Source organism: Zeugodacus cucurbitae, chromosome 5 (assembly GCF_028554725.1).
Source record: "Zeugodacus cucurbitae isolate PBARC_wt_2022May chromosome 5, idZeuCucr1.2, whole genome shotgun sequence".
Taxonomy (NCBI): Eukaryota; Metazoa; Arthropoda; class Insecta; order Diptera; family Tephritidae; genus Zeugodacus; species Zeugodacus cucurbitae.
Window position 1 is genome coordinate 71,600,411 of NC_071670.1, and position 16,415 is coordinate 71,616,825.

At 34.5% G+C, this 16,415-nt stretch overlaps 1 protein-coding gene across 2 annotated transcripts; it reads left to right on the forward strand.

Annotated features, from left to right (window-relative positions):
• Window positions 1-183: 183 nt before the first annotated feature.
• Window positions 184-16,295, forward strand: Ylpm1_0 (uncharacterized). Of its 2 annotated transcripts, none has more exons than XM_011192789.3 (12): window positions 184-338; window positions 414-851; window positions 914-4,665; window positions 11,905-12,352; window positions 12,488-12,603; window positions 12,815-13,253; window positions 13,399-13,587; window positions 13,699-13,887; window positions 15,061-15,165; window positions 15,528-15,579; window positions 15,830-15,945; window positions 16,014-16,295. In XM_011192789.3, exons 2-12 carry the CDS (start codon window positions 492-494, stop codon window positions 16,173-16,175), a joined length of 5,928 nt encoding a protein of 1,975 aa, XP_011191091.1. In that variant the 5' UTR covers window positions 184-338; window positions 414-491; the 3' UTR covers window positions 16,176-16,295. The 2 variants fall into 2 exon arrangements, with proteins under 2 accessions (XP_011191091.1, XP_011191092.1); XM_011192790.3 differs by having other exon boundaries at window positions 220-338; window positions 489-851.
• Window positions 16,296-16,415: the final 120 nt, after the last annotated feature.

Sequence of the window (16,415 nt, forward strand, 5' to 3'; positions counted from 1 at the left end):
ACGCTGTTAAATGTTTAAATTGTTTTTTTTTTATGGTATGCATTGCATCACAAATTATTAGTTGTTATATACATGACCATGCTACCTACTTAAATGATTAAATAGTGCTTCTAATCAAATTTTAGTTCTAATAATTTGGTATGAAATATTATTTGTGATTACATTCTTAAAATCGATAAAAGAGTCGATTTTGATATATATATAAATAAATTTATCGCCATTTTTCCATATTTAGTTTTTTCTTGAAGAAAAATGGCGACTATTCAACAAAACTAATTGGTGACTTTGTGTTTTTGTCGAATTCCTGATTTATGTTACTAAGAAGAGTAAAATAGAAGGTTCGTGATCTCGATAAAACCAGAATATAAAATTTTATATTGTGAAAAACATAAAAGTGAGATACAATTTTTCAGACCACTCTCCGGTTTGAATCATAAAAATATCCACATAGTTAAGTGAACATAATTATATAGAACTATATTTCAAAGAATATGTGGAATCAATGGGCTGGTCTTGGGGCTGGTGCTTCAATTCCGCCAATACCGGCACCACAATGTCCACCACCTCAACCACCACCACCATCCGTTGCACCGCCACCGCCAACAACAGCGCCTCCTCCTACTCCAACAGAACAAACCACACCAATTATAGGACCAATGTTACCTGGTAGTGTGTCTGCAACAAACGTTACTGCGGCAACATCAACACCAGGTGGACCATACGGGCAATATACTGAAGCGCAGTATGCTGCACTAACCCCAGAACAACAATATGCTTTACAACAGCATTGGCAGCAATGGCAGGCTTATCAACAAGAATATGCTAAGTGGCACGCTCAGTATGGTGAACAGGTAATATGGAAAATATTTATATTCCAATTTGTATTTTAAAAAATTTTATATTTCACAATTAGTATAAAAGGGAAATGGCTGCGGCAGCTTTAACAGGACAAAGTGCAAATGTTAATAACTATTACCACCAAGCACAAATTCAAACACAGCAACCGCAAATACAATCTATTCAACAACCTCCACCTCCGCCTCCCTCTGATGGGCAAACAAATGTTAAAATTTCCGGAACTCCTCAAATATACACGCAACCACCACCTATGCCAATTCAACCACATTCATCACTGAGTCAAGTTTTGCCTGTTAATCAGGGTTCTGCCCCAATACATCAACCTCCTCCAGTAGGACCTTATCCGAATATAAATTATCCCCAATGGACACCTTCATATCAACAACCGCAACAACAATTCAATTATAATCAACCACCTCCAGGTTTTAATCAACAACCAACTAATTTCGGTCAAATGCCCAATTTTCAACAGCCGCCTCCAATGGTAGCAAAGCCACAACAGAATTCTAAACCTCATTCAATGCCTACCGCACCACAAGTTATGCAGAAGCAACAGCTGGTTATGCCAACTTATGGTAATCCGAATAGTAATTCCAACCAAATTCGTGGAAGTAATAACTGTCAATCATCCTCTGTTCGGAATGATATTAGTGATCAAGATGAAAATTCATGGAAATCTAATTCAAATCTGCAAGGCAATGAAAATAACAAAAATCAAGATGCAGACAAAATGCAATGGAATCACAATAAAAATAACTTTAATATCAATTTTGGTAGTACTAGGTCGGGAAATTCCTGCATGCCTAATGAAAGAGCTCCAAATAACTGGGATAGAAAAAATGAAGACCCACATAATGCAAATGAATATGAGTTATCAAATGATAATATAAATGCTCCATCCGAGAACCGAAACAGTAGGGATGGTTTCGATAGTCGTTGGAGGAGTGAAAATGATAATAATAATGAAGATCACATGGATAATGTTTCTCAGACTCGCCGAGAAGGTCAAGGATCCACACAATGGAATAATAACCGTAGTCAAGGTGGCAGCGCAGAAAATTATCAAGAATCATTTAATAATAGTAATTGCAGGAATAATGATGATTTCAATAGTCAAAGGAATCAGTATGAACATAATGATCAAAGTGGAAATCGTTGGGGTAATAGAAGTGGCCAGTTTGGTAGCAATGATAGAAATGAAAGACATTTTGCAAACAATAACTATTTTAACAACGAACAGAATGGAAATGAAAGGAATTTCGATGGGCCCAACTTCCTCCAAAACAGAAATAACACAGTTAATAAGAGATTTGGTCAAAATGACCGAAATTCTGGTGTTAATTTCAAACAACGGTCTGGGGACAAGGGTCCGTTTTATGGACAGCGCTACGATACTAATGATAGAAATAATGATTCGAATAATAGCTTTGGTGAAAACAACCACGATAATTTTGCTCAGGATAATAGATCTAATGTAAGGTCTAATTCGAACGATCGAAACTTCTCTAATAGAGACAATTTCAACAGATGCTCAGATATGAACGAATTCAACAATAGCCCACGTAATAACTTTAGTATGGGCCCAGACCATAATATTGCAAATAATCCATTTTCATCGAGTTCTCGTTCAAATAGTCGAAACCTTAACCCACCAGACAAGGGAGATTGCTTTGGACTTAATGGCAATTTCAATTCTAAAAATAATGGAAATGGAAATGGAAATGTTCGTAATCACCGCTCAAACGAAAGCTTTAATAATAGCTTTAATAGATCCAATTCAAATGAGAAAAACTTTGGTCCAAATAATTTTAATAGACGATCAAATTCAAATGAACGGAACTTTGGACAGAACACTATGAATCGTAAATCCAATTCTAATGATCGAAATTTCGGTTCTAATAGTAATTACAATAGAAAGCACAATACTAAAGAAAATATTCAAAATGTGCGAAATAGTCAGAATCAGATCGATTGCGATTTAGATGCAGACCGTTTGCAAACAGAACAAAAACAACAACGAACTGATTTGGACGAAAAAAGTTTTGATCTCCAATTCCAACGCTGGGAGGAACAGTTCGAGCAATGGAAACTTGCTAATGCCAATCATCCTGACCGCGAGATGTATCGCCGCTATGAGCAGGAATTCGAAAAGCAACGTCAACGAATAATGGAGCGACGTGAACAAATGCGGCTAAGAAAATTACAACAAATGGGCAAAAAGCCTGATATAGGTGAAAATGAAGCTCAAGACAGCGATGACAGATTGTCCCATAAACGGAATGCAGAAAGCAAAGCTGATGAGAATCCTAATGAGGAGGTCGCAGAAGTTATAAATGATCAGGACAAGGAAGAAGAAGATTTAAATCAACCTGCATCGGGGGTTCTAGAAGTAAACAAAGTAAATGAAAAAATAAAAACACTTGGAAAACCAACAGAACAAGGAAATGTAGAAACCAAACAATTGGACGATGGAAGGCCCATGGAAAAAGTTGTAAAGTGCTCAACCACAGTTTCGCAAAGCAGTAATGATACCTCTACAAATCATAAAGCAGAGACAAAATCAATTGGTTCACTTGGTATTTTAGGCAAGCGAAAGAGTCGCTTCAGTGCAGCCACAGAAGATCCTAAACCGCCAAAATTATCAAATGCTGTTGTAACCGAAATTATTTCTCTTGTGGAAGACGAGGAGAATAACACCGTAGATTCTCCCGGAGATATGTGTAATATATTTGGCAAATCTGAGGGAATTCCTGGACTGGATTTGGTAGAAGGTGGTGGTAAAATACCAATAAGTACCGTAGATGAAAGCAGTGAAAATATGCCGTCTAAAGAAACTACTAAACAAGAACAACCAGATAAACCAAAGGTTATCAACAAAATACCTTCACTATTTGATGTAGTCGTAGAAAAGCCGACAGATTTTCTGGGCCCTACATCCATTTGCGATGATGACGAAGATGAAAGAGGTGACGGAGGAGGTAACGATGGCGACGAAGATTTCCATGGAGAAAATCGACGAGATGAACAGCAAATACATCCTCATATATCGAACGCCATTCCTAATTTGGGCGATGCTCTTAGAGACCCTATTTTTATGCAGAAAATTTCACAGGCATTGGCCAAAGCTCAGGGCAGGGAAAGTGCAGATCCAAGTTGTGCGCCGCCTCCACAGTTTCTTCAACAATTGCCTATGTTACTTCAGCAATTACAAAAACAAAAATCTAATAATTTTGGCCCGAATTATGGTGGAAATGGTCCAAATTTCGGTGGACCAAATTGGGGAGGGCCAAATTTTAGTGGTAATCGGCCGAACTTTGGTGGAAACGGTCCAAATTTCGGAGGAATGGGAGGTAATTTTGATTTTGATGGACCTAATTGTGGAAATGGACCGAATAGACAAAATTACAATAGAAACGGACCCAATTTCAATAGATTTGGTCCGGGTGGTTCAAACTTCGGCGATGGTTATGGGCCGAATTTTCGAGGTGGTGGTCCAAATTTCGGTGATGATTATGGACCGAATTTCCAAGGTGATGGACCAAATTTCAGTGGTGATTATGGACCGAACTTTCGTGGTGAAGGCCCTAATTTCAGAAGTGGTAACGGTCCAAATTATGGTGATGGTGGCAATGGTTCGAAATTCGGTAGGAATGCACCGAACGATGACCGACGAAATTTTGGCAGGAATAATAGGAACATGGAAGAACGCAGAAATTACAATTCATCCCGTCGTGGCGGTGGCGCTGATAACAAAGGCAGACAAAGTCCAGATGCTATAGAAACCTCCAAGTCTTCATGGGTTGACGGGTATGTTTAACATTTATAAAACATAATTAAACTAATTTTCCATATTAATTAAATTCTCATGAATTTTAATCATTTAAAAGAGGTGTGAGATCCGAAAGAGATATATTTTTCGAAAGTTATCTCATAAGGCCCCACTATTTCAACAATAATAAATTATAATAATAAGCGTGCAGATTTCTTTGGTTAATCAATAATTCATTTTCCCCCAAAAACATCTTCAATATCCATATATCTTCAGTGTGTATTTAGCAACAAAATAATATCGCCCAAAACATGACATGAACGCCCCCCGAGAAACCTACCATGAATTACGACAGTCTACACTAGGAAATAGTCTATATCTTTACATCTCAATAAATCCGGAATGAAGAGCAAATATGTTTGTTTCTTCATTTTAACTAAAAGAAATTAAATTCACAAGTTTCGGTAATTGAAAATTACTTTTTCAATTTAAATTTTAACATAAATTTCATGTCAGTCATCATGATATATCAATTCACCTTGTTAGATAATTTTGTAAAATGCATTTAAAAAATTTCATTATTTTATTTTAATGAAAAATCAGATTAATTTGAATAGTAAAAGTGAAATGCAGTGGAACTTCCATAACTCGAAGATCTCCATAACTCAAACACTTGAATTGGCAATAGCGTTTAGAAGCCAAATTTTATACAAATTTCCTCCCCTAACTCGAACTCTTGGAGAGGCAATAGAGTGTAACTTTCATACAAATTTCCTTCCATAAATCGAACTTTCTGGTTTAAAAAAGTCCCTCTATATTGTATGGAGACAAACCAAAAATATAATATTACACATATGGATTGCATAAATCATCTAACAAAGGCATGGGACATAGACGTCAAGAGCCAATAATATCAAACTGCAACAAACAAAATTACAGAATACATGTTTAACTGTATGTACATAATTCTTTATGCGAAGTTAATAAATAGAACAGTGTATAAATCTATATTACAGCTTTTTGAAAATGTATATGCTTTAATGAAAATTCTATAACTCGAAGTCTCTTTTTTTGTGGATTATGGTGATTTGAGTTAGAGAAGTTCCACTGTATTTATTTAGAAAAAAAAAAAATCCAAAATAAATGAAACTAGTTAAAATCTGGGTCATTTGAATAAGCTTTAAGTTTTTTACAAAAGCATTACAAATCTGTAAATTTTTAGGAAAATATTTCGTATTGCAATTGAGATGTACTACATTCTTACACGCTTAATATGATGTTTCTGGAACGTATTATGATTTATTACTCGTATAAGTAGCTCATGTGTAAATTTGAAAATTTTTAAATGTTGACTGCATTAACTACATAAATGTGATAGTCAGCAGATATGCATACATACATACATATGTACATAAAATACAATATGTCTTAGTTCAGATAAGACATATTTGAATTTGAACTGTAACTTTGATTTTCTCATTGAATTTTTATTAATGAATTATTCATAAAATTTCGAGTTTTATACTATTTTTATCGTATCTAAAAATGTATGTATGTATGTATGCTCCTTGTCCAACTTCCATATACTCCCAAAAACGGTTGTCTTTGACAATAACGCCCTCTTCGGTCTCACAAATCTGAGTGTAGCGCACAAATACACTTTTCAATTGTAGTAAAATAGTGTATAACCACATTGATAAAACTGTTAATGCTGGAATTTCTATTCCATTCCTTCTCTTTTCATTGTCCCCTTGACAAACACATGCATTACATATTTGTAACGTATGCGACATGCAAATGTGAACAATCGAATCGTGGGTCCATTGAACAATAATCCATAATTCCAAATGCTATTAGTGGTGGTAATAAGAAGCCATTTTTTAAGAAAAGGCAGAGGAGTTCCAAGTCTGGCAACCACAATTAGAGCAAATAATCTACACACTAATTCAGTCGAGTCGAGTCGAGTCGAGTCTAGTTGTTGTTCAAGTAGATTTAAGTTGTCGACCAAATTCAAATTGAATTAATTTATTATTGCGGAAATGAAACAGTAAACAACAACATTAACAATTATAAGATTACATACAATACATGAATTATAATGTTTCTGCAAGCTAATTGAACAATATTTGGTGTATGACTTGTAAAGCACCAGAGTTGCTAAAATGCATTGAATGAACGCTGTATGTACAACTTCGATGGTTGTCTCGGTAAAGATACACTTGTTGTTGTTGTTAATTGATGCACTGCAACTTGTGCCTACCGAATATGCCGTGAAGTTGGCAATGCTGAAATTCATGTATTTCAAACAACAGTTCACGCAGTGTCAATGCTATCAATGCTATCTAAATAACAATTAATTTAAAAGATTATAAACCTTATCATCATGAATACATAATACCCTATTAAAAGGTATGGAATAAAAGTAAACATTTTATCAACCCAAATGCTTTCTATTATTTACAATTGACTCTGCAGAGGGTTAGCAAGGGAAGGGATGCTACAACGGCAATTACTACATTGGGAGCTTAAAAAAGCTTTAAGAAATACGCGTCTAGATGCATAAATGTTTAATGTAGAGAAACTATCTAAGACACTTCCTGTCTGCCAGTCATACTCAATCGAACTAGGTTTGCAAGACACATCCGCTGTGTGCTCCGTCATCCTCTTCGCCAAATGCAGCGCAAAAAATATAAGAAAACATCATAGAGTTTTTTTTGTGATTTGTGGTGTAATAATTTCGAAACTCTTGAATGAAATTGTAATTAGGAGCGGATGCACATCTTTAATATAAAAATGAGTCACTAAATCCTCCTTGAAATACAAGGATGGTTCTTACGGATAGAAAAATTAAAAAATTTCCTAAAAAAGTCTAAAATCCACACTTTTCTAATATCCCATACAAACAATTTGTAATCTATAGATACATATGTACATATAAAAATGAATTGATCTGTTCGTTAGTCTCACAAAAAGTCGAGAACGGCCAAACCGATCTGGCTAATTTTAGTCTTGAAATATTCGTGGAAGGCCAGAAAAAGATTAGAAAGTAAGTAAATAGGAAAAAGTTGCGAGGAAGATAATAATAGGAGAATTTTATTCGAGTTGACAACAAAAATATAAAAAAGAAAACAAAATATAATAATATTTTGAAGGTTGTCATTGTTGCTTTGTTAAAATATTTTTGTCATTGTTAAATTGTATAAGGTTGTGTCGATAGCCCAAAACAATTTGTAACAAATAAGGAAAGGCTAAGTTCGGGTGCAACCGAACATTTTATATTCTCGCAATTTATTGATGTAAAATTATTAAGATAACACAATTTGACGTAATATTCGGCATAAACTCCAATAGAAAATCATCATATATAGTATATGAGGGCTGATGTAATTCCAGAACTAATTTCACTAATTTTCACCACCACGGTTAACGGGCCATCCTGTTAGTAGCCAAACAAATGGCACATTAGGCCTTGAAATTATTCCTAACGAAACACCAGTCTTGCAAATCGCCAAAAATAGCGCTATAAAAAAAAATAGCGAGGATTTTCCAGATATGGAGAAGTCGCAGGTGTTGGCAGGTGATTTACGCCAAACTCTTCCAATTATTCTTCGACCAACTGTTGCTGACGAACTAATCGCATGCCTAAAATCATCTAATTTGTGGCGACACTTAAAGAATCGCCAATTAACAACTAACAAACGAGTGTTTTTGCAACAATATCAAATTGCGATTGTAGAAGCAGTTGGAAATGGTAGGAGCGCAGTTGGCACCTCGATGGATTAATAACATTTCCAAATTTACATAACGGTTATAACGTTTTCGTCTTTATGCGTACGAAAGTTCACAAATCCGAAAATGCAGCGTTGCAGATTCATGAATTGTTTTTTAATTGTGTATCGTGTTTACGTATGCTTTCGAATTTGTGCACTAAATTCATGTGTAAACTTAGCAACAGTTCAATTCGTTCCTATGATTTTCTCTTTCCCTGCCAATATCACATACGTAGCCTAGCTAACCAAGAAGAGTGCGGTGTAAATCAAAAATCGGTGAGAGAATATATTTAGTAGCACCTGGCCGGCCGATAGCTTTCGATACATTCTACGTAACTTAAAACTTTTGAACTAATTTAAATGTTTACAGCAACTATCCATCTTATTTAAATAAAGATAAGTACATTATCCCAAAGAAATAATTATTTGAATATCTTTGTTGATTTCTCACCGTGAATAATTCATTTTTGAAATTGGATCTGATGTGTTCGTTTTTTAGTCCATAATAATATTTGCATGCCATTCATTGCGATAATAAAACATTTGAAAATCGTACAAATGCCTAGATGCTGTCAAATATAATTGTAATAAAACGTAAAATTACTTTATTGGTTTTTACTCATACAACTTGTCCCTTTACCACTTTTATTACTCAAACATATCAATTACATACTACCTTGATTATGAAAAAAGATTTAATTACCGTTCTCACAGTAGGTAATAAAAGGAAGGAACCCAAACTGTTTGAAGTTATCTCGATCTGTCTACGATGACTACCTAAAGCATAAAGTTCAGTTCAAAAGGGACTGTGACTTCGCCCACTGTTAGGTGATTTCGACCGAATTTAGTTCGAAACGTAGCAATCTAACTACTATCATTAGTTAGCCTTTTGATTATACAAATAATATATCAGCCCTTAAGGGGTTAGGGGTAGTTAGAGACACGAAAAAATGAGAATTTTCAGTCATTTTTTTGCTATTAAAAAAAGTAATAATATGGCATTATTATAAAGGGTGATTTTTTAAGAGCTTGATAACTTTTTTAAAAAAAAAAACGCATAAAATTTGCAAAATCTCATCGGTTCTTTATTTGAAACGTTAGATTGGTTCATGACATTTACTTTTTGAAGATAATTTCATTTAAATGTTGACCGCGGCTGCGTCTTAGGTGGTCCATTCGGAAAGTCCAATTTTGGGCAACTTTTTCGAGCATTTCGGCCGGAATAGCCCGAATTTCTTCGGAAATGTTGTCTTCCAAAGCTGGAATAGTTGCTGGCTTATTTCTGTAGACTTTAGACTTGACGTAGCCCCACAAAAAATAGTCTAAAGGCGTTAAATCGCATGATCTTGGTGGCCAACTTACGGGTCCATTTCTTGAGATGAATTGTTCTCCGAAGTTTTCCCTCAAAATGGCCATAGAATCGCGAGCTGTGTGGCATGTAGCGCCATCTTGTTGAAACCACATGTCAACCAAGTTCAGTTCTTCCATTTTTGGCAACAAAAAGTTTGTTAGCATCGAACGATAGCGATCGCCATTCACCGTAACGTTGCGTCCAACAGCATCTTTGAAAAAATACGGTCCAATGATTCCACCAGCGTACAAACCACACCAAACAGTGCATTTTTCGGGATGCATGGGCAGTTCTTGAACGGCTTCTGGTTGCTCTTCACCCCAAATGCGGCAATTTTGCTTATTTACGTAGCCATTCAACCAGAAATGAGCCTCATCGCTGAACAAAATTTGTCGATAAAAAATTTCGAACCGAACACTGATTTTGGTAATAAAATTCAATGATTTGCAAGCGTTGCTCGTTAGTAAGTCTATTCATGATGAAATGTCAAAGCATACTGAGCATCTTTCTCTTTGACACCATGTCTGAAATCCCACGTGATCTGTCAAATACTAATGCATGAAAATCCTAACCTCAAAAAAATCACCCGTTACAATGTTTTGATTTATAGACACGAAATCAATGAAACAAAAAATTATAGTTTCCAAAGTTATAGCTGTCTGTGTTGACCCAGTTTCAAAAAAAGGTCCTTGCGGTGTCAATCATAAGTCCTTGGAGATTAATCTAAAATCAATCGGATAAAAAAAATTAGTTTTATAAATAGATAATCCTGGGCCTGAGTTTTTTTTTCAAAAATTAACAAAATGGCGGCCTCAGGATTTTATTTTTAAATTTTCGGGAAAACATCAAAACATCGAAATTTTTGAAAAAAAAAATTCTTCGGTTCAGGTCTGAGTTTATTATGTATTATAAAAGCTGTATGAATTTCATTAAAATCTACTGAGCGGTTATCGAGTTACAGTTGTCACCAATTCAAAAAACATAGTTTTGAGATAAACGCATTTAAAGTTTGTATTGGAGTGCCTGACCGCTCTTTGTTATTTGCCGAATAACTCGAAAAGTAATTATCGGATCAACTTCAAATTTTCGGAAAATATTTTTGAAAATCCTGACTACCCCTAACCCCTTAATAAAGAGATGGTGTGTTCAAAAAATAACGGGAATTGTAAAATTTCACGGGTTTGGAGAGTCCAATTGCAAATTTTTTTATATTGTTGATTTACATACATGCCCCTGAAGTACGGTAAGTTTTCAGCTGTATATATTGTCTCTACTTTGTTCGTACAGTCGCTAAGATTAGACGTGTTTTTATGAACCTGGCGATTTTCATTTGTAAAAAGCTCAGTCTTCGTTGCTTGTACCAAAAATAAAGAGAACCTTAAAAGGGGGTTGTTTTGCAAGAATGCGAGAAATCGCTGGAAGAGCCAAAGGCTATTCCCAAAATCGAGAAGAGTTTCGACGATTTAAAAAAGCGCCGGCATAAGTGCATGAAATCGAATGGAGAATATTTTGTAGGCGACAACATACATGTAGACCAATGCTTATATTTTTTGAACACATCTCGTCTTTGTACCATATAAAAAAAATCAGCTTAGACTGTCTCCTAACCTTCAAATACCTAATATAAAGATTTTTCTTTATAACGTCCCTCAATACTAATGTGAAATATACCATAAGATATAAAAATATTTCACACGCCTTTAATTCTTATAAAGTGTGTGAGTAACTGATGTTCCACCTTGGCCCTTCCCCACCTGTTAAATATATGTATTTTATAATTATGAAAATTAGAAGATTTAACTACCTCGATATCTTATGTAGACGTGGTATATGAGGATATATAAAGTTATATAAGCCCCATAAACCTTATTATATATGTACATCGGAGCTGCATCGCCCATGAATTGAAATTGTTGCATTTCACCGTTAACAAACGAACTTTTGTTTCGATTTGAAAGCAGTTTCATTCAAATATGGTATTTGCCATTTCGTATTTTGGTTCGTGTGTTATAAATGTTGCCAAGTTTTGCTATAAAAATAAACCAAAAAAAAAAAATTGTAAAAAAGTATTGAAAGTTAAGACGGAATCTACACTAGTGTTGCAAGTCTACATTAATGATTTTTAAAATTTTCAAAATACGAAATTAATCAAACAGCCCCGGAAATAAACAAGATTATGGAGATGACTACTTTCGACCTGTACAAGTAATTGATTATCAAAATACCGCCGTACCAAAACCGAAAGTAATAGATTACGGACATAAAGGAGCTAGTACCACTATTGATACTGGTTCTGGTTCTGGTTCTGCGTCTGGCTCCCTATCGAATCCCTTCAATAGAAATGAGCCCAATTTTACGGATGAATTCAAACCAGTAAAAACTTTTGAATATGGACATGCGTCCAATCCAACATCAACAAGATTCGGCAATTTACCCATGAATGTCAATCCTAAAAAAAAGAATAAGAATAAGAAAAAGAAGAAGAAGAATGATATGACTAAGACTCAACCAAGTCACTTTGGATCGCTAAATGATAATAAACAACCGTCCAGTAAGCCCACCATTCCAGGGCAGGATGGAGAGCAAACTGATACCGAAAAAAAGGTAATAAACATGTAGAGCTAGCATAATTTTCAAATTTGGATTGAACAAAAAAAAAAAAAATAGAAAATATTATAATTTACCGAACCTCTTGTGTCGAATAAGATCTCGTTAAAATAAACGATTAATCCTTAACAGAGTGAACACGTGAATGCACAGGAATCGGCTGCAGATCCAATTGAAACAATCAGTACAAATGTGAGTTCACCAAACGGAAATAATGATGAGCTTGAAGCAATATCTGACAATGAAGAGTAAGTCAGCCAATAATATAACGAATCAGATTAGAGCACACCGTGTTATTTGCTATTGAAAATGTTCGTTACATGTACTCGTATCATCAACACCCATACTTTTTAGGCCGCAATGCGAATACGCGTGTGCAAATGACTGGAGCTCAAATCTAGATTCTTCATAAATAAACAGTTATCCTGATGAATGATTTCATTCCATTTAACATTGTAGGAATTTGGAGAACAACCGTGATTGCGAGTCACCCGCCCCACCACCGCCACCAATGCTAACAACAAACCGATCTTATGTCTGTTCAGTACAACAGGACGCCACTGCGCCCACACAGTCGTTGTTCCCATCGACTGCGGCAGCTAATGAGAATGTTGCGCAACTTCCAAGTGGCGCTGTACAAATGTCATTTCCCAGTATTGAGAATAAGAACACCATAACCGTTGATGAGATTCTGCTCAAACCCGGTCGCCTGACGCGCCCCAAAAAGGTCTGTGTCATACTGCGGGGGCCGCCTGGCAGTGGAAAATCATATGTTGCAAAGTTGATTAAAGAAAAAGAATTGGAAATGGGCGGAACCAATCCTCGTGTTTTGAGTATCGATGATTATTTCTTAATTGAAAACGATTACGAAGAACGTTGTCCCAAAACCGGCAAAAAGGTGAGCGGCAGACTAATCCTCTTTATTATTAACAGAAAAAATTACAACACTGTAACGGCACTATTTAACTTTAAGTTGAATAAATTATTGATTGCTTACATTTCTAGAAAGTATTTGTTGTATTGTTTTTTCTTCAACAATTTAGATACCGAAAAAAGAAGTTCTATATGAGTACGATGCTGATATGGAGGACACTTACATGCAATATTTGATAAAATCATTTAAGAAAACAATTTCAGATAATTTATACGATTTCATTATAATCGACTGCAATAACAATTCGTTGCGCACGTTAAATGAGTTTTATTGCCACTCGAAAGACTCTGGTTTCATGGTAAGTATTTTTGGATCACAATCACATTACTTTGGAAAAATCAAATACTACTCCATATTGTATATTGTATTCTGCTCGACTTCCTCTATATTTCTAATATATTTTTAATAGCCGTATATAGTTGATTTGATATGCGACGTGGAGACTTGCATGAATCGCAACATCCACGAACGATCTGAAAAAGATGTCAAAGGGATAATTGGCAATTGGAAGCATACACCGCTGCACTACATCAAATTGGATGTGTCCTCATTGTTGGAAAATCTTGTGGAAATGGAGGATGCAGAAAATATGGTGATGGTAAATATATAATAACAAATGCACTACCTTTCACAATAGGCATATATGTCTCAATTTTATGTTTTTAAGTAAAATATAATCTCATCACTTTGAAATAATGAGACCATATCTCCTTAAAAATAATCGTTAACCTTTAAATTGTCCACTTTTCTTTGTCGAAAAACACAACAACAAATTTACTTAAGAAAATAGTGGAAACAAGTCTTAACTTCCAAACTCAGCACAAATGTTTGCAGAAATGAAGCAAACAGAACTACACTCTTCTTGCTCATGCCTAAATTAAGTACACCTTCGCCCCACTATTATGAATCGGTTTTCCTACATACGCGTACTTGTATGATTAAAAAGCAAATAATGTTACTATTTAAGCTTTGAAAGTGTAATATACTATTATATATATTCACAAATTTTATTAGCTCGATCCTGTGTTCTAACAGTGAAATGACATATCGCATACTCGTACAGGCCTTGATAGTACAATAAATATATTGTTCTGTGTGTGGTTTAAGCTGTGTGAAAAAAGTTTTAAGAAATTTTTGAAAATTAATATTTTATATTGTATAATTTCTGATAATTATATAAAAGAACCTTATTTATATATATTTTATTTAACTACTCAGCATTTTGGATAAAAACAGCGAATTCAATTGCCTTTAGTAATTGTAATAAGATATACCCAAGACATATACCCTTGCTGCCTCTATTTTAGCACAACCAACTCGCCCCGCAACTGAAATATATAATCAAATAAATTTAAGCAAACTCTATGCGATTTATTATAATACCATATTTTGGAATACTTTCTACATATATTTGCTCTATTACTGGGACCCTTAAAATTACGGCATATATTCGAAATGTGAACAGGTATCATTGCATAATACTTATGTATATTGGCTAAAACAAATGTCATTAATAATGTATAATCCTTGGAAACTTAATGTTTTTCTGCTGAAATATTATATGTGTACTTAAGAAAATAGGATAACAATATGCTAAAGATAAGAGCATTTCAAATGTTCCTAAATGCTACGATATATTTATTGTATTAAAAAAATAATAATTCTACGACTTGAAGAACATACAACATTGATTTAAGGTATCCGTACTAAGCGTATTTAGAAAGAATATTGAATTGCCTTATTTCATGGCTTGTGGATGTTTTCATTGCAGGATAATAACAGCAATAGTGGTGCGAGCGATGATAATAATTTGACGCAGACGCAGGCTGACAACGAAACTGAAGATAGCAACGAGGCGGCTGATGATACAGCTAGTGTAAGTTAAGCAATTTCTATAGCTACATACAAGTTTGGGGACGTGCGAGCAGCAGCTATGCCTAGAAAAGAGTTTTTACTGTTTTTTGCTTTATCGTTGCTGTTTCGTACCATAAATAGGAAGCGTTGTTAAATATTTCGATATATCAAAGTGACGACTTCTCATGACATTGTTTTTTTTTTTAATCTCAAATAAAAACTAATAATACCCTTGAACGTGCTGAAAGCGTTCAGTGAGCGATTACCTCTTTTAAATAGTTCACAACTGTATTATAAAACGTAATATGGTTTGAATATCTTGTATATTTGAATGTTGAATATTTTCTATATCTGTATAATTGTGTACGCATATATTTCGAACAGTTTGGATTCTTAAAGAGCAAATGGGAAAGTGATACCACCTCAGAAAACCTTGGTAAGTGCTTGCAAATTAATAAACTATAGTTCTTATGCAACATATATAATCTTCTTAAATGCAGACTTATATTTAAATAGTTAATGTTTCGATGATTTTTATAAAAGAATGCCTAAATATGTAAATATAAAACTTACGAATCTAATAGCATTGCATGCATTCAGGAGTGCTAGTAATTTTCGTTACATTTACAATAGTAAATTACGAGTGATCGCATTAGTAATTTATATAAATATAATTTTTAACGCAGCTCGTTTGGATGGCACAAATAAATTGATGCAGAAGCGGAAGGCCGCTACAATGGAGGATTACCTACAAATGGACGAATGGGAACCGCCTAAAACCAATGCAAATGGCAAAAAACGGGTAACGCATTTTGGATTTTAGTAAAATGATATAATAAAATAAAAAAAAATGTATTTTTTTGTGGTTAGGTTCGTTGGGCGGATATCGAAGAGAAGCGCACACAGGAGAAAATGCGTGCTATCGGCTTTGTAGTTGGTCAAACCGATTGGAAGCGTATGATGGATCCAAACGCTGGAAATCGCGCTCTGAATAAGACGAAGTATATTGAACGTGTTAATAAGCGGCGATAGTTTGTACAAATATGGCACATGTGACCATTCTACATAATAATAGAAGAAATAATAAACTATTATGAATATTATATTAAATCAGCTTAAACTAAATAGTAAATACATATTTTTTGCATTCTACTTTTGAATTTTGTTTAAGGTTCATAATATGATATTATACATAATTTATTGTAAACAAAAATAAAATAGAAAAGACAAGTTCACTATTATATGTTGTAGTTGGAATAGATTCTTATGGTA

Excerpts from the sequence above, each read along its gene's own strand:
- Ylpm1_0 (XM_011192789.3), top strand. The coding sequence starts at position 492 with ATGTGGAATCAATGGGCTGGTCTTGGGGCTGGTGCTTCAATTCCGCCA. Across the intron at positions 4,666-11,904 it reads AAGTCTTCATGGGTTGACGG|CCCCGGAAATAAACAAGATT; the intron begins GTATGTTTAACA and ends TTAATCAAACAG. Across the intron at positions 15,580-15,829 it reads TACCACCTCAGAAAACCTTG|CTCGTTTGGATGGCACAAAT; the intron begins GTAAGTGCTTGC and ends TTTTTAACGCAG.